General features: G+C 36.8%; 3 protein-coding genes across 3 annotated transcripts in view; all 3 read left to right on the forward strand.

Moving 5' to 3' along the window:
* LOC309501272 (uncharacterized protein) overlaps positions 1-16,183 on the forward strand; it is a 33,359-nt gene extending 17,176 nt beyond the window's left edge. The window contains exons 4-6 of the mRNA XM_082173310.1: positions 13,610-13,636; positions 13,725-13,864; positions 14,677-16,183. Of these exons, the coding sequence (XP_082029436.1) occupies positions 13,807-13,864; positions 14,677-15,836 (1,218 nt within the window). The 5' untranslated portion in view covers positions 13,610-13,636; positions 13,725-13,806 and the 3' untranslated portion in view covers positions 15,837-16,183. The remainder of the gene's footprint in view (positions 1-13,609; positions 13,637-13,724; positions 13,865-14,676) is intronic.
* On the forward strand, positions 305-8,171 carry LOC309500718 (uncharacterized protein). Its single transcript, XM_082172421.1, has 3 exons — positions 305-410; positions 4,400-5,681; positions 8,087-8,171. The coding sequence occupies exons 1-3, from the start codon at positions 353-355 to the stop codon at positions 8,154-8,156; spliced, it is 1,410 nt and encodes a 469-aa protein (XP_082028547.1). The 5' UTR covers positions 305-352; the 3' UTR covers positions 8,157-8,171.
* Positions 16,184-17,847: 1,664 nt separating the features above from the next.
* On the forward strand, positions 17,848-21,798 carry LOC309502147 (uncharacterized protein). Its single transcript, XM_082174413.1, has 2 exons — positions 17,848-18,105; positions 19,374-21,798. Exons 1-2 carry the CDS (start codon positions 18,048-18,050, stop codon positions 20,183-20,185), a joined length of 870 nt encoding a protein of 289 aa, XP_082030539.1. The 5' UTR covers positions 17,848-18,047; the 3' UTR covers positions 20,186-21,798.
* The last annotated feature ends 249 nt before the right edge of the window (positions 21,799-22,047 follow it).

Below are 22,047 nucleotides of genomic sequence, written 5' to 3' on the forward strand. Positions count from 1 at the left end.
CCAATACAGACAAATAGACAAAATATGCCACCAATAGAAAAAAGTAAATTACCAATAGAGACCCACTAGGACCATTACAGTTTCCATTAAAACCAATACAGTTTCCAATACAACCATTAAAACCATTAGCAATTCTGTAATGGTTTCTATTGTTTTTTTCAGCAGGGATATTTTAGATTTTGGGCAAATCAGCTCCTCCCACACCAATTGCATCATCAATGAAGCTCCTCCCACAGTATTTCTCCAATAAATGCTGTAAATTCCCATCAGCTACAAGTGAAGACGAGCATCAGAGCATCAGGAAGAGCTGAAATCTGCAAAGACTGAGTTTATTAAAGAGGACAGTGAGAACATGAGTGATCCAGAACCCTGCAGAATGAAACACTCTGAAGATCCTGAAGAACAAAGAGGTTGGTGTTTATTACATTCAAGCACATTTAAATTAACGGTAACGCTTTAGATTACAGCCCGGAAAGTACTGCGTAATTACGCCGACATTACAGCGTAGCCTACCTTTCGGTAATTATAGTGTACTTAGACCTGCGCGGTACACAATTTTCAGTCCCGCTCCCGCAAAGATTAGTCATTTTTAGTCCCGCTCCCACCCGCATCTGTGATATTATGTCCCGCTCCCAGTGTTGTGCCTGAACGCGTTCATATTTTGGGGGAACGTGAACTGAACGTAGGTACTCTATTACTGCCTGATGAACGTTACTGTGAACTCGTTCATTCTGGTGTCTGTGAACGGCACGCTCTCTCAGTTTAACTTCGTTCATAAGGGTGCAAGATTTCTATAGAAATGTATTTGTCCCGTTCGGAACCTCCGTTGTCCCGTTTATTGACGCTGATCTAACCACTGATGTATGACTGAATCTGATACAACAGCAACACTTGATCACGACACCGGTCATCATCCAATCACAGTCCACTCTCACGCGCACCAGACCCAGAGATCAGACCATACGAATAACAAACTCTAAATTGAGAATTAATTATTATTTTGGGACAAATCATTGTTTGATTTGCGCACAGAATCCTCCGCTGTCTGGTCGCTTCGATCCGGACTCGTGCTACCGGCAAATCCCTTTCACTGTCCGACTGGGTTTTGATTTCGGCAAATCAGTTTTAACGAATTCAAACAACGTGATTATTGTGAGTCCAACATACATCCAGCCACGCAAGAAAGCATGAAATCATCCTGAGGGAATAATATACTGATGTGATTTGCTGCCCAAGAAACATTTCTGATTATTATTAATCAGAAATGTTTCTATAAATAAATTTTAATATTAAATTTTCTAATATGTTCAAATATTAATATAAAAAAAATGTAATATTACATTTTTTAATATAAATTTTCTTTCTATAAAAAAAAATAAATAAAAAAAATAAGGATTCTTTGATGAATAAAAGGTTCAAAGTAAATTTATCCGAAAAAAAAAAAAAACGTAACATTATAAATGTACTTGCTGAATAAAAGTAGGCTATTCATTTATTTAATTTCTTTAAAAGTAGTGTATAATTACAAAAGCTTTCTATTTCAGATTTAAATGCTATTATTTTGAACTATGGGTTGTGTGTAATATGACTTTAATCAAAACAAATGTGTTGTCTGAAAACTTTTTAAACACATACGAACCTGAAATGACATATAGGCCTACTGTGTTATGTTGGCCTAGCCTATAGCCTACAAATATTTTGAGTGTCCCTCATTTTCCTGTAAAGAACCATGCACGACTGTCCCGCATTTGTTTAGTTGGCAACCCTACCCTCAATGCTATGTAAACCCTGGTTGGATAAGGATTTTAAAATTGGATATGAAGATGAAATCTGACACATAGTTTCAGTGTTAAAACTGATAACATGATTGCTGTCTGTGGTTTTATATGGGCTGTGGCAATAATTTTAAAAAATAATAGCTTGCAGCAACATATGGAAAAAAAGAACTGAACTAGTTCATTTTTTGGAACTGTGAACTTTAGTTCAAAATTTTGAAGTTTGAACTATGAACTGAACTAGTTCATTTTAAAATTTGTGAACTGAACTTTGAACTAGTTCATGTAGAAAGTGAACTTTCCCAACACTGCCCGCTCCCGCCCGCAAATGCCCGCAAGACGGCAGGCAGGATGTATGTTCACTTTCTGTCTCACGAAAGGTCTTGAAAAAAAAAAATTGATTTGTGTCCGTTGTATGTTAACACCTTTTGGCATTTATCACAGCAGGCAAAAGGTAGTTGATTCCCCTCTCCATCATGCACAACCGAAAAAGACTGCCAAATGTCTGATTTGAGGTTTGGTAATATTTTTTTGTAGTAGGCCTAAATGTGCCTTTATTTAGAGAAGTGCTTACATCTGAAGCGCTTAGGCCTATATCTGAAGCACTAGAAGTGCTCTTTTCCTCGTCCATGCTGTCTATTTTGAACTTGAAGCTTTCGAATTCGAACACGGAGCAGCGGGAAGAAACTGTCTCTAAACAAGTGTGCGTGAGATTAGGTCCCGCCCCTCCCCAAACGACAACATCCAAGTTTAGGCTGCTTAAAACGTTTTTATTGCTGCCAAACAGAATCTCCCTCACAACTACAAATTATGTACGTAGCGCTACTTTAATCATTTATATATTTTACTTTACACTCATATTTAATTTGCGGGAGTGCAGCGTATCATCCCCCCCGCCCGCACCCGCAAGTGCACCTTCATCATCCCGCCCGCTCCCGCAATGACCTTTCAAAATTTGGGACTCCCGAGGGAGTGCAGAACTCTAGTACGTACGTGTAATTATAAGGGAACAATTTATAATATTAGGGGAATAAAGGGGTAACAACCAGGAAAAATACAAATAATATGCAGTATTTCATAACTAAGGGCTAACTATTTTAATATTACATGGTATGTATGACCTATTTGCTAAAAATGTGGAAAATTTCAAATGATTTATACAGTAAGTAATTCATAACTTCGGGCTAACTATTGAAATATTAGGCCTACCTGATATGGCCTATAAGCTACATGCAAAACAACAATCTTATGTTTGAGAGCAATTTAGCGAGAACACACATCCACTGAATTGGCTTGATCACACTCCTCTCCACATATAGCTGGTGTGTGGTGATCGCACTGGCGTCGTAGTACCATGGCTGCCGTCGCATCATCCAAGTGGATTCTGCAAACTGGTGATTCAGAAGAGAACTCTGATATGGTTGTAAAGTGCGCTGGGTCTTATTTCAATCATAATCATACACCATATATTTTGGGAATAATACATGGGTATTAAAATTAACCACGGGGTACATATTCTATCATTTCATGATGCATGATGGAGATTACTGAACAACAAAACCTGAAATTCAGGGGAATGAGTTAATGAGTTTCTGCTATGGTTTTATTTAGAATTTTCAATATAGGTTACTTACCTTAAGAAATAAAAACAGCAGTACAGGATTTTGTTGGGTCATCAAGCAAAATTTAAAATAGGCAAGGCAACTATGGTGAAAACAAGGCAAGCCAAACTAGAACCATTTTCACAGTTACTGTGTAAATATACCATTGTTTTGTGTTGTTACAGTGTAAGTCAAACTTGTTACCCCCTTGTTTCACGTAGTTACAGAGCTAAATTGCTCTCAAACATAAGATTGTTGTTTTGCATGTAGCTTATAGGCCATATCAGGTAGGCCTAATATTACCGGTTTTCCACGTTTTTAGCATATAGGTCATACATACCATGTAATATTAAAATAGTTAGCCCTTAGTTATGAAATACTGCATATTATTTGTATTTTTCCTGGTTGTTACCCCTTTATTCCCCTAATATTATAAATTGTTCCCTTATTATTACACATACGTACTTATAAGTACACTATAATTACCGAAAGGTACGCTGTAATTTCGGCGTAATTACGCAGTACTTTCCGGGCTGTAATCTGAAGCGTTACCAAATAAACAGTTCAACTATGAAATGGTACAGAATGTTCTGGGTTTTCTTCAACAAATGGTCAGTAAAGGGAGGTTTGAGAAATTATTTGATTGATTGTCAACATCAGATCAAGCTAATACTATATTTTAACTGTTTTATTTTACATTTATTTCTGGTATATCTGGTTCCCAATTTTGCAACAACATTACCAGAATTTTAGAAGATTCTTCTTACAGTAACGTTGATAACAGCGTTGATGAATCAGCACTGAGTGTGTCAGATAAATTTACCTCATTCATGGAAAGTTTCAAGGACAAATAATCAAAAAAAAAATAAAAAGGCTTCAAATTATCATAATATTTTATAGCAATTGTCAACTTTCTACGATTTCATATGGGCTCACTTTCATGTCCTCTCAATTTATATTTCTCTCATTGAATTATTTTGATGTACTGAAAATTTAATTTAATACATTTTTCTTTCATGTCAGACCTGATGGAAGAGAGCGAGGAGAGTGAAGAACTGAGTGAAGTGAAGGAGGAGAGTGAAGAACTGAGTGAAGTGAAGGAGGAACATCATGTCAAACCTGGAGAAAAACCTTTGAGTCGCTCAAAGACTAAAAATACATTTTTAAAGAAAACAAGAGCCAAGAAATCTTTCACCTGCACTCAGTGTGGAAAGAGTTCATCAACCAAATGTAATCTTGAAATACACATGAGATTCCACACTGGAGAAAAGCCTTATGCATGTGATCAGTGTGGGAAGAGTTTCACACAATCATCATCCCTTAAGATTCACATGAGGATCCACACCAGAGAGAAGCCGTTCACATGTGATCAATGCGGCAAAACATTTATCTGTGCATCAGAGCTGAAGAGACACCTGACAGTTCATATGAAGGAGAAGCCGCATTCATGTTCTGTGTGTGGAAAGAGTTTTTCACGGCATCAAACTTTACATAGACATGAGAAAATTCACACTGGTGTGAGAGAGTACATGTGCTTTGAGTGTGAGAAGACTTTTATTACAGCAAACTGTTTAAAACGGCACCAGAGAATTCACACTGGAGAAAAACCTTACAAGTGTTCACACTGTGACAAGAGATTCAGTCGATCAGAAAATCTGAAAACACATGAGATGATCCACACTGGAGAAAAACAGCACACGTGTGATCAGTGTGGAGAGAGTTTTGCTTTTAAAAGTGACCTGAAGCGACACATGAGGATCCACACTGGAGAGAAGCCGTTTAAGTGTGATAAATGTGGGAAAGATTTAAGTCGATCTTCATCCCTTAAAGAACACATGAGGATCCACACCGGAGAGAAGCCGTTCTCATGTGATCAATGCGGCAAAACATTTATCTGTGCATCAGACCTGAAGAGACACCTGACAGTTCATATGAAGGAGAAGCCGCATTCATGTTCTGTGTGTGGAAAGAGTTTTTCACTGCTGCAATATTTACATAGACATGAGAAAGTTCACACTGGTGTGAGAGAGTACATGTGCTTTGAGTGTGAGAAGACTTTTATTACAGCGGGCAGTTTAAAACGGCACCAGAGAATTCACACTGGAGAAAAACCTTACGAGTGTTCACACTGTGACAAGAGATTCAGGCGATCATCATCTCTGAAAAAACATGAGAGGATCCACACTGGAGAGAAACCGCACACGTGTGATCAGTGTGGAAAGAGTTTCTCTTTTAAAACTCACCTGAAGCGACACATGAAGATCCATACAGTGGAGAAACCACATCAACACGGTCTGAGATCACAGTAAGTAGTTTATGTTCATGTGCTGAGCAACAAAGTCTCTACTGTGTAAGTTAGACACACATCACTCTATAGCCAAATCTCTCCTCTCCACCTATAGCCGGTGTGTGGTGAGCACAGGACATTTTGTTGATTGATTGATATCTATTAACTCGTGTTCAACCAACAGGAATCTGTAATTTGTCAGTTCAGATCAATACAAAAAACAAATTCTCTCTCTGACAGTAGGTGGCGCTCATGTAAAGCAGAAATACAGCAGTATACAGGGCTCTAGACTGCAAGTAAATGGTCACATTTATGATGAGAGATGAGAGATGGTCACTGCCGATGAGAGAGAGCTGCCATTTCTGCTGCATTCGAGAAACATCACATGGCAAACGAAAGCAGAATGAAATCACACTACTCGTTTGACCTGCGCAGCGTAAACAGTTTATCAGCTCTGAGCAATACTAGACAGCGGTTTATTCGTCGTGGGACGATCTCGATCACGCAACAACATTACTATGCAGCGCTGGGATCCATTGAGAAAGCATTTTAAAGGGATATTTCACCCGAAAAGGAAAATTAGCCCATGATTTACTCACCCTCAACTCATTCCTAGGTGTATGATATTCTTCTTTCAGATGAATACAATTGGAGTTATGTTAAAAAAAAAAATGTCCTGGCTCTTCCAATCTTTATAATGCAGTGAATTGCTGTTTCTGTTTTGAAGTCCATAAAAGTGCTCCACACTTCTTCGGGGGGTTAATAATACTCCTAGGATGACTTAAGGGTGAGTAAATCATGTACTAATTTTCATTTTTTAGGTGAAATATCCCTTTAATTCAGTATTAATAATTTGCAGCGAAACATTGCAGTGAGATCTAGTGAGAAAGCATTTGAATTCAGTGCAGTATTAAAGGGATAGTTCACCCAAAAATGAAAATTCTGTCATCATTTACTCTCCCTCAAGTTGTTCCAAACCTGTATGACTTTCTTTCTTCTGCTGAACACAAAAGAAGATATTTTGAAGAAAGTCGGTAACCAAACGACTGATGGACCCCATTGACTTCCATAGTAGGAAAAAAAAATACTATGGATGTCAATGGGGACCAGCAACTGTTTAATTACCAACTTTCTTTAAAATATCTTCTTTTGTGTTTAGCAGAAGAAAGGAAATCATACAGGTCTGGAACAACTTGAGGGAGAGTAAATGATGACAGAATTTTCATTTTTGGGTGAACTATCCCTTTAACAACACAACACACAATTCTATGTTATTAACCATATACTGTAGATCAGATCAAACAGCACTGAATTGGAAGCCAGGAGAAACATTGTGCCATGAATGAACACGGTTCAAGAAGTTTTAAGATATATGGCTTTTAAGTCCACAAATCACAAATATTCCCTGTGGATTTAATGAAGAAATGCTAACTGTAACCATGGTATTGTGGCAGAAATAGACAAATGTTTTTACATGATTCATTTTAGGGTTTGTACATCCTTTTGAGAGTAAAATTCAAGCACTAATTAAGGACATTCAAGTCCTTCACACTTTTTCCAGCTCTTCAATTTTTTAAATATTATCCAGTTTTAATGTTATTTTTAATGTGATGACCAAAACCATGATTTGTTCATGCTTCAAAGATTGTCCCCATTTGTAACACTAAACGTTTCAAAGTGTAGGAAAACTTATACTTGGCAAACCAACATATTTATTTAAAAATGTACTATAAACAGTAGATGGTGGCAGAGGACCGCTTATTAAAGTATAAGCCATTTCCACTCCATAATAGTTTTTTCTAGGGCTGCCACTAACCACTATTTTTTGTATCGATTAATCTATTGACTAATTTAGTAAAAAAATGTATACAAACATAACAATAAAAAACAGTAAATATTAATAATAATAATAATAACAACAGCAATAATAAGTCTGAGAAAGTCAGCATGTTCTGAATGTCAATATATCCACATGTTCTGGGCTTCTGTTCAGCACAGCTAGATGAAAAAAATAAACAGAGGACTTCAGTAGTGAAACGCCAAATGAAATCAAATTTCTATGAAATCTTTTTTTAAAGCAAAAGTAAAATAGGGCTGCAGCTATTAATTATTTTAGTAATTTAGTATTTTACCAATTATTCCAAGTAATCGTACAAAAATGTGGTAATAATATAGATCCAAGTGAAACAACAGCCTTTAAAATACAAATATATAATAACAAGCAATAATTGGTTCAAATAAAGTATCAAAGTAAGTAAACATTTGGGTTTTATTGAACAACACTGTTAAGTTACATGTTCAAGGTCACTTTTTTTTCTTTTTTTTTTTCTTCTTTTTTTTACATGTGATTAGCCTTAGTACTTGAAATATTGATTATTCCTCTCTCATCATGTCTGTTAGAAATGAAACTTGTTTGTTTTTAGCAGAACTGCCAGAAAGCATCTGGAAGGAGAGGAAGGAGAGAACGCCAGTGATCCAGAACCTGCAGAATGAAACATCATGATACTGAAGAACAAAGAGGTTGGTGTTTATTCTTGATTCCTCATTCATTCTTCATGATGAAGAACATGCTGATGCTCACCAGATTTACATTGTTTCATGATCAAACTAGTGATTTATAACACAAATCATCTTCATGACATTAAAATAGATCATAATCGTGCACAGCAGTTGTTGACCAGATTTGATGGGATTAAAATGACTGTTGAACTCATCAGTGATCTTGACTTTGAGCTTCACTTATCATTTCACATTTATCTCTCATTTGAAATCTCACATGATTTAAGTTTTCTTTTAGACCTGATGGACGCAAACGAGAAAGGAAAAACAGGCCTAAAAAACTCTTCACATGTAAATCAAGTCTGAAGATTCACATGAGGATCCACAGTGGAGAGAAACTTTACACATGTGATCAATGCGGGAAGAGTTTCACTCGGGCCTTCGTTCTGAAATCACTTCTGGCTTCTCATTCAGAAGAAGAGCACCAGAAAAATTACACTGGAAAAAAGCTTTCATGTTCAGGAGCTGAAGAAGAGGCAGTAACACTTTTAACAGAGACATGAATCTGAAATTAATTTGAACTCATTCATTGTTTTTCAGAGATCAGTCTTGTTAGTTAAAATTTTTATAAAAAATTTTTGTACTTCAAGTTATGATTGATTATGATTATGATTGATTAAACTCATTATAATTTTATCAATAGCTTGTCGTTTTTGTCCAATTTTATTTTCTGCTGATTCTTCTTGTTTCAGGAATAATTCCATAATTTTCAGTGTTGAAAGCCAAGTATTACGTTTGCTTCAGAGGCTTCCCAGCAAACACAGAACGTTCCCTTAACATTAGTTTTTGGTTCCTGTTTGGTTATTGTTTTGGGAACTAAATAGGGGTGACCCCGAATAGTCGAAGATTCGATGCTTCGATAGGAGGAGCCTGATTCGACTACCGATCTCACGGTCGAATCTTCGCAGAGGTGTTATGAAACGAGGATCATGCCACTTTGGCTATATGAGGGCGCTCAATGTCTGATTTCACATAGAACTACCGGATTTCTGTCAATACATTAACATTCAGCCTATTATGATAATGCTGTATATAAAAATGTGCAAAGAAAGAAGCTTTTAATAAATATTTTTTTAACGTGCGTGAATAAATCCAAACACCCCGTGACAGATTTAAGTTTCAATCCGTGACCGACAGAGGAGCGTCTTGGCGGCAAGGATTTAAATTTTTAACAATGTCTGGGATAAGAAAATCTAAAGTGTGGATGTACACCATCAGAAAGGATATTCTCCAAGGCTGGATTTAGCATCAGGAAAACCCAGAATATGAACGCAATGCGTTCCTCCTATAGTAAAGCATTTTCATATTTTAATTTAACTATTTTCGGAGAAAATACGCACAATTTCGCACAATTTAAAAAGACTCCAACAGACACAGACAGAGTGAAAGACTGGATTTGTTCTCTCGATCAGGTAGAGAACTGTACAAGTGATTTCAAAACTTTTCAGCTGGTTCTAATTTTATTTTTGGATGCTGTGAACATTTTTAGCTAAAAAGACTGCCTCTCCAGTTTAGCATTTATTGTTGTTTCTGCAGTTAAAAAGACAAAGTTGAAAATTCTGGCTACTATCGTTATTTTAATAATTTCTTTATTTTTATTTTATTTATTGATCTGTCAAGGTTATCTAATCTAACTATTTGTGGCTTGTGTTTTGAATATATGTTCCCCTGCACTTTAGGCATTTTGCACACATTTGCTCCTCATCTTGTGACTTGATTCTGATTTATTTCGTTTTGTATTTTTATTTATTAGAAAGGTATATTCTGTTCTAATTTAATTTAGTAAATTAATTGTTTATTTTTTCGGTGCATCGATGTTGTGCTGTACTTAGAGCCTGCTCGCACAGGTAATTTAGCCGATTTAATTTGATTTGCATGTGAAATGTAAATCCTGTCTGCAGTGTGGACTTTCTGGAGTTATTAATGTTATTTCTTAGTTTTATTGATCCAAAATATTTTTATACATTTTCTTCTATATCTTTGTGTGATTTTCTGTACTTCGCGGCTTTGAAATGTTAAAGCCCCGCCCCCATACACATGATTCGACTATTAGTCGACTATAGGCAAGACTTGACGATTCTGATTCGACTATGAAAATCCATAGTCGGGGACAGCCCTAGAACTAAATAATAATATTCTAGGAATGCTCTTTTTATTTTTTTGCAACAATAAAATAATGTTCCCAGAAGGTTGCAGGATAGTTATTTTTAACAACATAGACATTTTTAATATTAACATAGAAATAGTTACCAAATACAGAACGTTCCCCAATGGTTATTTATATACATATGTAAACTAACTTTCCAATTAAAACGCTGCAAATGTTTTTGTATAATTGAAGTAACTGCAAGATCTGTGATTGCCGAGTTATTTCTATATCGGTGATGGAGCCTGTGTACAATTTAGATACAAATGTGATAACTCCACATGGGGCCATGCCAATTAGACCTTTAAAGGTGGTGTGTTTTTTATAGTTGGAAAATGTTTCCGACTATTATCACTCTCACCTGAGGGCAGTAGAGCTTGAACTTGTCAGGCATTGGGGCCTGCACTTGCTCTCGCCTCATCCACAATGGTAGCGAGCCAAGAACCTGGTAAAGGTAGCTTGTCCATGTTAGGATGATGCGACTAACAGTAGACAAGCTGACCTCGAAGATGGATGACAAGGTTTTCTCCTGAAGCCCAGCTGCAACACGACAGAGAAACATGAACAGTTCGTCAATGAGCGAAAGTTTTCGCTGAGGGCTAGGTGTCTCTTGTGCTGTTCGCTGTGCCATGGACCAGTACAAAAGCCTTGAAGCAGAAGGGTAAATTGACAAAACACAGTGAAGACCTCCTTTGAGCTGAACCTAGTGTAGTAACGAAAGTCCTCATCTGTGACACAGAACTTGAAAATCAGAGGCTGCTGCTGCTTAAAGGACAATTCCGGTGAAAAATGAACCAAGGGGTAATTAACACATGGTTACCAAGTCGATCGTTCCCTGGGATGCGTTTTCATGATAATCGAATGTAAAGAGTTTTATCTTTAAAAACAGATTAGCTTATAACACTAGTATATGGGGCATAGAATAAGTAAAAGTAAATCGCTAGTTAATACCACTGACAAGGCTCAAAATAGCCTCACACTAACACGGTAGCATAATGAGGGTCCCTACATGCAATCCGAAGCATTGAGAACTTTGTAAGTGTACAGACAGTTTAATAAGAAGATACTTTATAAAGACAGTACATTACGCGTATACAGGCAGGAGCCATCTTGGAAAACAATCTCGACTAGTCGAGTCACAAACGCCGTGCTACGTGAGCTGGTCGATAGAAATTACGTTTGTGAAATCTAACGTAGCACGGCGTTCGTGACTCGTTCGTGATCGTTTGGCGGAGCATAAATATGCTATTCGTATCAGTAGCCCAGACTATCAGATGGCCCAACACTTCTTACATATGCACAACAAGAATGATTCCCTACTAAAAATAGAGGTCTTAGAGCATGTGAGACCTTTGGATAGAGGTGGTGATAGGATCCGTAGACTCAACCAGCGCAAGTCATTTTGGATCCATCAGCTGGATGCGCTTCGATATCCAGGTCTGAACGAGGACATAGAGTTTATGTGCTTTTTATGATATGTTTTCTATGCCCGAATGTTGATTTTGCCTTGTACTTATTTTTTTGTTTATGTTTAATACATGATATTTATCTTAATTTCCTCTCCAGATAACCTACATTGAGGGAGATTTCTTTGGAGATATTTGTCTTTATTGTTTCTTTGTTATTTTCACCTGCTGTGTTGCTCATTATGTTGGTTTCCCCTATCCTGTAGACCTGATTGCTTTATTAGGTTAATTGAATTTTCTCATATTATGGGTGGGACTTAACTTATAATTTGGTGTCATTTTCATTCTCTGTGTTACTTTGCCCTGAAGAAGACCACTTGTTGGTCGAAACATGTTGGCTCGTGTATTTTTAAAATGACTTAAGCCATATTAAATAAAGGCTTTTTAACTTTATCCTTCTCCTCATTGAAAATTTGACTGAGTGCCTGGGACCTGTTTTTCGTTTCTTTGGATTTTTGCAATTAATGCAGCTTTGAGAAAATCAAACAATATTTAGATTCATATGGACATATAATGGTGTAGTTATTTACCTGAGTGTCATGTACGTTTTTGTATTATTGACGTTTTATCCATGTCATAGTGTGAGCAATAACAGTATCGTCTTTCAAAAGAGCAGCTTAACAGGCTTTTATCATGTATCCTGACTCAAATAATGTGTTTCTAACAGCAAACACTCAGAATAAAATGAGATGATCTGCTGATGATCCTGAATGGCTTGTTGAATGAGTGTTGATAGTCGGAGGATCATCAATATTAACAGATCTGCTGAAAACACTCTTTATTTCATGACATTAGTTCCTGTTTTCACCTCATTTATTATGCTGATGTCTTCAGATCTCCTGTGAATGGCCACTTAAAGCTCATTTCTACAGAGTACCTAAAGGGACATGGTGGAAAATATTTTGCATGGGAGGGAAAAAAAGTCAAATCTTTTGCATTCCCTCTCAAAACTTCTGCGTTCCCCGTGAAACTTTGCGTTCCCTCTCAAAACTTTTACGTTCCTTCGCAAAGATATTTGCGTTCCCTCGCAACACCTGTTGTGAGCTCGGACAAACACGTCCTGTTTAATGTCCCGCTGGCAGTGTTTCAGAGATCCGTACATTAACAATGCATGGTTCATGTAGTTCAGTAAAGTTGGCAATATATTCACAGATCTGAACTTCCCGGATCAACAGCTCTTGAGCTAAACTTTGTTCAAACACAAATGCCAGCTATTTTCAAATTATCTCTATGAGCAGCGGAGAGACACGTCCTTAGGGAAAGTCTGCAAAGTGCACAACCCAAAAATAGTCATTAACTTCAATGTTAAACACTGTAGTGTAACCAAATTCAGTTTACACATCAATGGTCGCCTTCTGGTCATACTACAACACTTAGTATAAAATATGCAAAAGCACATTTTATCAAACTATAAAAAATATTCAATAACTTCACTGTAACACACCAAATTCAGTTCACACATCACTGCTATCCTGCTGGTTATACGTACAACACTTCCGGCTGCCTATTTCAGGGATGGAAATGCTCAAATATGGTGAAGCCCTTAGTCTCATGTTCACTGCTTAAAACACACATATATATAAAGCACTTGGCTTTGTTACTTGGATAATAAAGTTTATTTTCAAGACTTCAAGAGGGATTTTTAAAGAAGTGACGACTCCAGTTGAATGAGCATCAGTTACCGTAATTTATGATAGATAGACATAAATGCTTAGAAATGTCAATTAGTATAAAAACAAACTCAGTAACTGATATATATTTTTGGATTTTGGCAGATCAGCTCCTCCCACATCAGTCACATGGTCAGTGAAGCTCCTCCCACATCAGTCACATGGTCAGTGAAGCTCATCCCACAGCAATTCTATAATAAATGCTGTATATTCCCATCAGCTACAAGTGAAGACGAGCATCAGAGCATCAGGAAGAACTGAAATCTGCAAAGACTGAGTTTATTAGAGAGGACAGTGAGAACATGAGTGATCCAGAACCCTGCAGAATGAAACACACTGAAGATCCTGAAGAACAAAGAGGTTGGTGTTTATTCTTCATTCATTCATGATGCTGAAGAACATTCATGTTAGAAACATTCAAGCACTTCATCACATTTAGATAAACAGTTAAACTATGAAATGGTACAGATTTTCAACAAATGGTCAGTAGAGGGAGGTTTGAGAAACTTTCATATTGATTGTCAACATCAGGTCAAATTATCTCCCTTATTTACACTTATTTTATATCTGGTTAAATTTTTTCACTACTATTTTAGCAAAATGTCGGACATCTTCTAATATAGTTTACAACATTGTGTTTAAATACAGTGTATATATTTTAGATTATTATTTTTTAAACAGCAAACTATCAAGTAAATGAACTTTCCAGAATGGCTGACAGAATTGTAATTAAATTACTTTGTGCACCGATAAGACAGAGCATGCAGAAAACCTTCTACCACACCATTGGATTCAGACGTTGGGAGAATTGTTTTACCTCGTTAAAAAATCCTAACAAATACTGAGAGATAATTTTATTTGCACACCACTAGGCACTATTGTATAAATGTTAATATTACATTAAGTAATTGTGTCATTAATCAAATATATTTAATATTTCTCACTTCAGAAATGTGATTTGTGCCTAAAATGTCTTGAAAAATAATAATTGAAATATCAATGTACCTCATTCATGCAATCAGTTAATGAAACCAACACCAGATTTATCATAATATTTTATAGCAATTGTCTACTAGTACTTTGTGCCATTACATCAGGGCTCACTTTCATATTTCTCTCTTTGAATTATTGATGTGCTGAAAATTAAATTAAACCTTTTTCTTTTATGTCAGACCTGGTGGAAGTGAAGGAGGAGAGTGAAGAACTGAGTGAAGTGAAGGAGGAGAGAGAAGAACTGAGTGAAGTGAAGGAGGAGAGTGAAGAACTGAGTGAAGTGAAGGAGGAGAGTGAAGAACTGAGTGAAGTGAAGGAGGAGAGTGAAGAACTGAGTGAAGTGGAGGAGGAGAGAGAAGAACAAAGTGAAGTGGAGGAGGAGAGAGAAGAACTGAGTAAAGTGAAGGAGGAGAGTGAAGAACTGAGTGAAGTGGAGGAAGAGAGTGAAGAACTGAGTGAAGTGGAGGAGGAGAGTGAAGAACTGAGTAAAGTGGAGGAGGAGAGTGAAGAACTGAGTGAAGTGAAGGAGGAGAGTGAAGAACTGAGTGAAGTGGAGGAGGGACATCATGTCAAACCTGGAGAAAAACCTTTGAGTCGCTCAAAGAGTAAAAAGACACTTTTAAAGAAAAGAAGAGCCAAGAAATCTTTCACCTGCTCTCAGTGTGGAAAGAGTTACATAGCCAAACAAAGTCTTAATGTTCACATGAGAGTTCACACTGGAGAGAGACCATTCACATGTGATCAATGCGGTACGAGTTTCGCACAAAAACAACATCTGACCAAACACAAGAGGATCCACACTGGAGAAAGGTCACATATGTGTGTTCAGTGTGGAAACAGTTTCACAATCAAAGACAGTCTTGTGCGTCACATGAGGATCCACACCGGAGAGAAGCCGTTCACATGTGATCAATGCGGCAAAACATTTCTTAGGGCATCAGACCTGAAGACACACCTGGCAGTTCATACGAAGGAGAAGCCGCATTCATGTTCTGTGTGTGGAAAGAGTTTTTCAGTGCGGGGTAATTTACATAAACATGAGAAAATACATACTGGTGTGAGAGAGTACATGTGCTTTGAGTGTGAGAAGACTTTTACTAGAGCGGACAGTTTAAAAGAGCACCAGAGAATTCACACTGGAGAAAAACCTTACAAGTGTTCACACTGTGACAAGAGATTCAGTCACTCATCACATCTGAAAACACATGAGAGGATCCACACTGGAGAAAAGCCACACATGTGTGTTCACTGCAGAACTAGTTTCAGAGACAAATCATCTCTTAAGCGTCACATCATGAGAGTTCACACTGGGAAGAAGCGGCTCAGGCTTTCACTCTGAAATCACTTCTGCTTCTCACTCTGAAGAAAGACCATTTAACTGTGATCAGTGCGGTAAACAGTTTCATTGGGCGTCAGTCCTGAAGAAACGCCTGAAGATTCACACAAAGGAGAAGATTCATTAGTAATATTACAGCAGAAAAGACACGGCGGTGTGTGTTTCAGTGCTGAAGTCCTTTACTACAGAAGATGAACTGAAAGAGTGCCAGAAAATTCACACTGGAGAAGAAGGCCATAACACTTTTAAGGGGCTGTTTACACCTGGCCACTTCATGCGTTTTCTCAGATCAGATAGCTATCCGTGAAAAGACCAGGTGTAAATGCCCTCCGAAATGCATTCGAGGCGGATTTGAATCCGATCGCACTCAAACCACTTCAGGAGGAGGTCTCCTGAAGAGGTCTCCAGATGAAACGTTGTTCCCTGAAAATAATTGCAGATACAATCAGATAATCAGATACAAGCATTCACTGGCCCTGTAGTATACGTTGAGTTCATTCAGACCTGAGCGATTTTGTGTTCGTTTGTGTGATTGTCTCGATGTTTGTGTGAGAACTGTTACTGAATGTCACGTCAAGAGTCAAAGTTTGAGATCTGTGAGGGGAATTGATGGGAATCGATGTGTTGCCATTTTTTATTTTGACCTAATCTCTGTTGACATTTATCTTTGGCAGATTACGTTGTTAAAATTTAAATATATTGAATAGATACTTCTAAATACTTAATATTAACCCTTTAATTAGAACTGATTTAATGATGATCTAATAATTGTATTGCAATTAATGCAGCTTTGAGAAAATCAAACAATGTTTAGATTCATATGGACATATTATTGTGTTGTTTCTTGAGTGTCATTAATGATTTTGTATTATTGTTGTTTTACGTCATATTGTGAGCAATAACAGTATTGTCTTTCAATAGAGCAGTTTTACAGGCTTTTATCATGTATCCTGACTCAAATAATGTGTTTCTAACAGCAAACACTCAGAATAAAGTGAGATGATCTGCTGATGATCCTGAATGGCTTGTTGAATGAGTGTTGATAGTCTGAGGCTCATCAATATTAACAGATCTGCTGAAAACACTCTTTATTTCATGACAATAGTTCCTGTTTTCACCTCATTTATTATGCTGATGTCTTCAGATCTCCTGTGAATGGCCACTTAAAGCTCATTTCTACAGAGTACCTAAAGGGACATGGTGGAAAATATTTTGCATGGGAGGGAAAAAAAACTTTTACATTCCTTCACAAAGATATTTGCGTTCCCTCGCAACACCTGTTGTGAGCTCGGACAAACACGTCCTGTTTAATGTCCCGCTGGCAGTGTTTCAGAGATCCGTACATTAACAATGCACCGTTCATGGAGTTCAGTAAAGTTGGCAATATATTCACAGATCTGAACTTCCCGGATCAACAGCTCTTGAGCTAAACTTTGTTCAAACACAAATGCCAGCTATTTTCAAATTATCTCTATGAGCAGCGGAGAGACACGTCCTTAGGGAAAGTCTGCAAAGTGCAAAACCCCAAAATAGTCATTAACTTCAATGTTAAACACTGTAGTGTAACCAAATTCAGTTTACACATCAATGGTCGCCTTCTGGTCATACTACAACACTTGGTATAAAATATGCAAAAGCACATTTGATCAAACTATGAAAAATATTCAATAACTTCACTGTAACACACCAAATTCAGTTCACACATCACTGCTATCCTGCTGGTTATACGTACAACACTTCCGGCTGCCTATTTCAGGGATGGAAATGCTCAAATATGGTGAAGCCCTTAGTCTCATGTTCACTGCTTAAAACACACATATATATAAAGCACTTGGCTTTGTTACTTGGATAATAAAGTTTATTTTCAAGACTTCAAGAGGGATTTTTAAAGAAGTGACGACTCCAGTTGAATGAGCATCAGTTACCATAATTTATGATAGATAGACATAAATGCTTAGAAATGTCAATTAGTATAAAAACAAACTCAGTAACTGATATATATTTTTGATTTTGGCAGATCAGCTCCTCCCACATCAGTCACATGGTCAGTGAAGCTCCTCCCACATCAGTCACATGGTCAGTGAAGCTCGTCCCACAGCAATTCTCCAATAAATGCTGTAAATTCCCATCAGCTACAAGTGAAGACGAGCATCAGCGCATCAGGAAGAGCTGAAATCTGCAAAGACTGAGTTTATTAAAGAGGACAGTGAGAACATGAGTGATCCAGAACCCTGCAGAATGAAACACACTGAAGATCCTGAAGAACAAAGAGGTTGGTGTTTATTCTTCATTCATTCATGATGCTGAAGAACATTCATGTTAGAGACATTCAAGCACTTCATCACTTTTAGATTAACAGTTAAACTATGAAATGGTACAGATTTTCAACAAAAGGTCAGTAGAGGGAGGTTTGAGAAACTTTCATATTGATTGTCAACATCAGGTCAAATTAGCTCCTTTCTTTTACACGTATTATATATCTGGTTTGACATTTTTTGCAACCATGTCACCAAAATGTTGGACATTTTTCAATATAGTTTACAACGTGTTTAAATATATATATACATATTTCTTTTTTTCTTTTTCTTTTCAAGCAGTAAAATGAACTTTTCCAGAATGGCTGACTGGATTGTAATCATAATTTAAGCAAAAGCATTTATTTTTATTTTTTTATTGTTACTAATAAAGTTGTTTTTCTCATAAATTATGGAAGTTATTGATAGAAATGTATACAGTTATATAGATTACTATTCTTACAATAACTTTGGTAACAGGGTTGATAAATAAGCACTACACATTGTGTGTAAAAACTGAGACAATGGATTGAGATTATTTTCTTGTCTTCCCATCATGCAGTATATATATATCGGCAATCAGCCACCCTGCTCTCCAAGATATCGGCATCGGCCATCACAAAACCAATATCGGTCGACCACAAGTTTTTGCTGATGTATCAATAATTGTAAAAATTTCACTGACATTTAAAATGACCCATATCATGAAATAAGGCTTTGATCATATCACCCACCAATAATCGCGTTAAACAACCGTGATTTCAATATTGACAAAAATAATCGTGATTATGATTTTTGCCATAATCGAGCTGCCCTAACCTCCGACTAATAATCAGACTGATGAGTTTGTGACCGTGAGATCCGTGTTAATGGCCCGTGGGAAACTCTAAGTGGCATTAACCACAGAACGAACGAGTAAAATATAAAGAGTTAAACAGAATAATCAAATGTTTACTTAAATGATTGGCTTTACAACCTAAATTTAAGGATGTGAAAAATAGAGTCATAAATACCTTATTGGACTTAAATTACTTTGCACATCGAAAAGTCAAAGCATGCAGTAAACCTTCTACACCACCATTGGATTCAGACGTTGGGCCATTTGGGTGGACCTTGCATTTAAAATTTGTCTACCTTCTTCTATCACATCGGGCTCATTTTTATGTCCTTTCACTTCATATTTCTCTCTTTGAATTATTTTGATGTACTGAAAATGAAATTACACTTTTTTTTTCTTTCATTTCAGACCTGATGGAAGTGAAGGAGGAGAGTGAAGAACTGAGTGAAGTGAAGGAGGAGAGTGAAGAACTGAGTGAAGTGAAGGAGGAGAGTGAAGAACTGAGTGAAGTGAAGGAGGAACATCATGTCAAACCTGGAGAAAAACCTCTGAGTCGCTCAAAGACTAAACAGACATTTTTAAAGAAAAGAAGAGCCAAGAAATCTTTCACCTGCACTCAGTGTGGAAAGAGTTTCACACGCAAACAATATTTTGAGATTCACATGAGAATTCATACCGGAGAGAGACCGTTCACATGTGATCAGTGTGGGAAGAGTTTCACAAACAAACAACATCTTGAGCGACACATGATGACCCACACCGGAGAGAAGCCGTTCACATGTGATCAATGTGGAAAAACATTTCTTAGGGCATCAGACCTGAAGACACACCTGGCAGTTCATACGAAGGATAAGCCACATTCATGTTCTGTGTGTGGAAAGAGTTTTTCACTGCTGTGCAATTTAAAAGTACATCAGAAAATTCACACTGGTGTGAGAGAGTACGTGTGCTTTGAGTGTGAGAAAACTTTTATTACAGCGGGCAATTTAAAACTGCACCAGAGAATCCACAGTGGAGAAAAACCTTACAAGTGTTCACACTGTGACAAGAGATTCAATCATTTAATAAGTCTGAAAACACATGAGAGGATTCACACTGGAGAGAAGCTGCACACGTGTGATCAGTGTGGAAAGAGTTTCTATTATAATAGTCGCCTGAAGCGACACATGAAAATCCATGCAGTGGAGAAACCACATCACCGCAGTCTGAGATCACAGTAACTAGTCCATCTTTATGTGCTGAGCAACAGAATCTCTTCTAAGTTAGTTTGCTAACAGCCACGTTGAGCGACAGTAGATTTTGTCGGTTGATTGGTATCTATTAACTTCTGTTCACACCAACAAGAGAGTTCAGTCTGATTTTCACATGCGATTTGTCTGTTCAGAAAAATTGTGCTGCACATGTCCTGAAAGTGAGGCCAAATTTTGATCGCCCTCTGGTGGCTGGATGCAGTATAGATCATAAACCTATGACCTGATATAGACGATATCAGTTTAGCATATCTTTACACGTGTCATATCTGCAGTGTAGATCTGAAGAGGGGGGTATCTCCTATAATAGACTGGACTGAGACTAGACGTCTCTCGAGCTGTCACAATCTTAGATCTTTCCATGTCACTGAAAAAGTTGCCAGGCTCCGCCAGCATTTTTGGTCATTTTCACAAAATTTTGATGAGATTAAAACTTTGAGCTTCACTTTTCATTTGACGTTTGTCTCTTATTTGAAATCTCACTTGTTTTACAGTTGCAGTCGCAGTCCTCTCTAGCAGTATATAATAGTTTTGTATGAGGTACAGAGCACAATCCAAGGATTGGCCCACGCTGGGTAAAGGCTTTTCTGGTAACAGCGATAGGTGAGCCTAATAAGAATCAGTTTGGGAATTAAAGTATTTTTTACAAATTAAAAGTCATGAAAATGTTTAAATTGTCTCTGTGACTTATTGGTGTACAAGATTACAAGTGCTAAATTTAAGTGATTCATTTTAACTTGGTTATATCATTCTCAGTGTCCGTTTTAACTTCAATTCGCATTTTTTTTTTTGTATAGCGCTTTTCACAATACATATCATTTTAAAGCAGCTTTACAGAACATGCATGTGTCTACATTAAAACTTAGAATGATCTGTTATCAGAGGTGACTGTGTCTAAGTTATATATTTCAGAAATGTATGCGCAAATGACGCAGTTAGCTAACAATGCATTCATTTAAACAAAGTATTAATTTAAGGTAGAAACAATGAGCTCATTGAAGTAAAGAGTACATGTTGTTAATAAGATTATATAGAAAAATTTTGCATTGGTGTTTTTTTAAAAGACTGAAAAGACTATATGAGTCTGTAAAAACAGATTTTACAGCTTTGTAATATTACAGCTTTTCTGCTGTAATATTACGAATGAATCTTCTCCTTTGTGTGAATCTTCAGGTGTTTCTTCAGGACTGACGCCCAATGAAACTGTTTACCGCACTGATCACAGTTAAATGGTCTTTCTTCAGAATGAGAAGCAGAAGTGATTTCAGAGCGAAACCTGAGCCGCTTCTTCCCAGTGTGAACTTTTTTGGCTTCCGGTTTTCTTTTCTTATTCACGTCCATCAGGTCTAATAAAAACACATCATCATTCGAACTGCTTTTGATACTGCTTTGACATTTTAGTAATAAATACATTTTTCGTGATTACACTTGTCTGTTATGTTTTTTCTTTATAACTGTACATATTTTTAATAAATGATTATGGGTCTGTTTACATGTTGGAGTGGGCTTAGTGGCTAATTTCTAATGGTATATTGTTACTAAAAGTGTAATTTTTCTTCATGTTTCTGTCCATTACGTTTTCTTTTTTCTTTTTATACTCTCTTCAAAATGGTTATATTTAGGTTAGGGGTGGGTTAGAGGATCTACAATTTATCTATACAATTTTAATAATATCTCTATGTTAAAAAATATTTGTAAATTTTTTTTTAGCTGGAAATACGTAATACTTTTTATGTTTCAGCATCTATCCAAATGTACAAAAATGTACGTTTTGCACCTGAAAATGTTACGTACATTGAAATTATTACGTAATACTAATGAGACCAGGCTGA

This window comes from Leuciscus leuciscus, assembly GCF_965113295.1.
Source record: "Leuciscus leuciscus genome assembly, chromosome: 1".
NCBI classification, from domain to species: Eukaryota; Metazoa; Chordata; class Actinopteri; order Cypriniformes; family Leuciscidae; genus Leuciscus; species Leuciscus leuciscus.

Bases quoted from the DNA above. Each gene is read 5' to 3' on its own strand.
- LOC309502147 (XM_082174413.1), top strand. From the start codon at position 18,048: ATGAGTGATCCAGAACCCTGCAGAATGAAACACACTGAAGATCCTGAA. The intron at 18,106-19,373 runs GTTGGTGTTTAT...CTTTCATTTCAG, and splicing joins AGATCCTGAAGAACAAAGAG to ACCTGATGGAAGTGAAGGAG.
- LOC309500718 (XM_082172421.1), top strand. From the start codon at position 353: ATGAGTGATCCAGAACCCTGCAGAATGAAACACTCTGAAGATCCTGAA. The intron at 411-4,399 runs GTTGGTGTTTAT...CTTTCATGTCAG, and splicing joins AGATCCTGAAGAACAAAGAG to ACCTGATGGAAGAGAGCGAG. The intron at 5,682-8,086 runs GTAAGTAGTTTA...GTTTGTTTTTAG, and splicing joins CAACACGGTCTGAGATCACA to CAGAACTGCCAGAAAGCATC.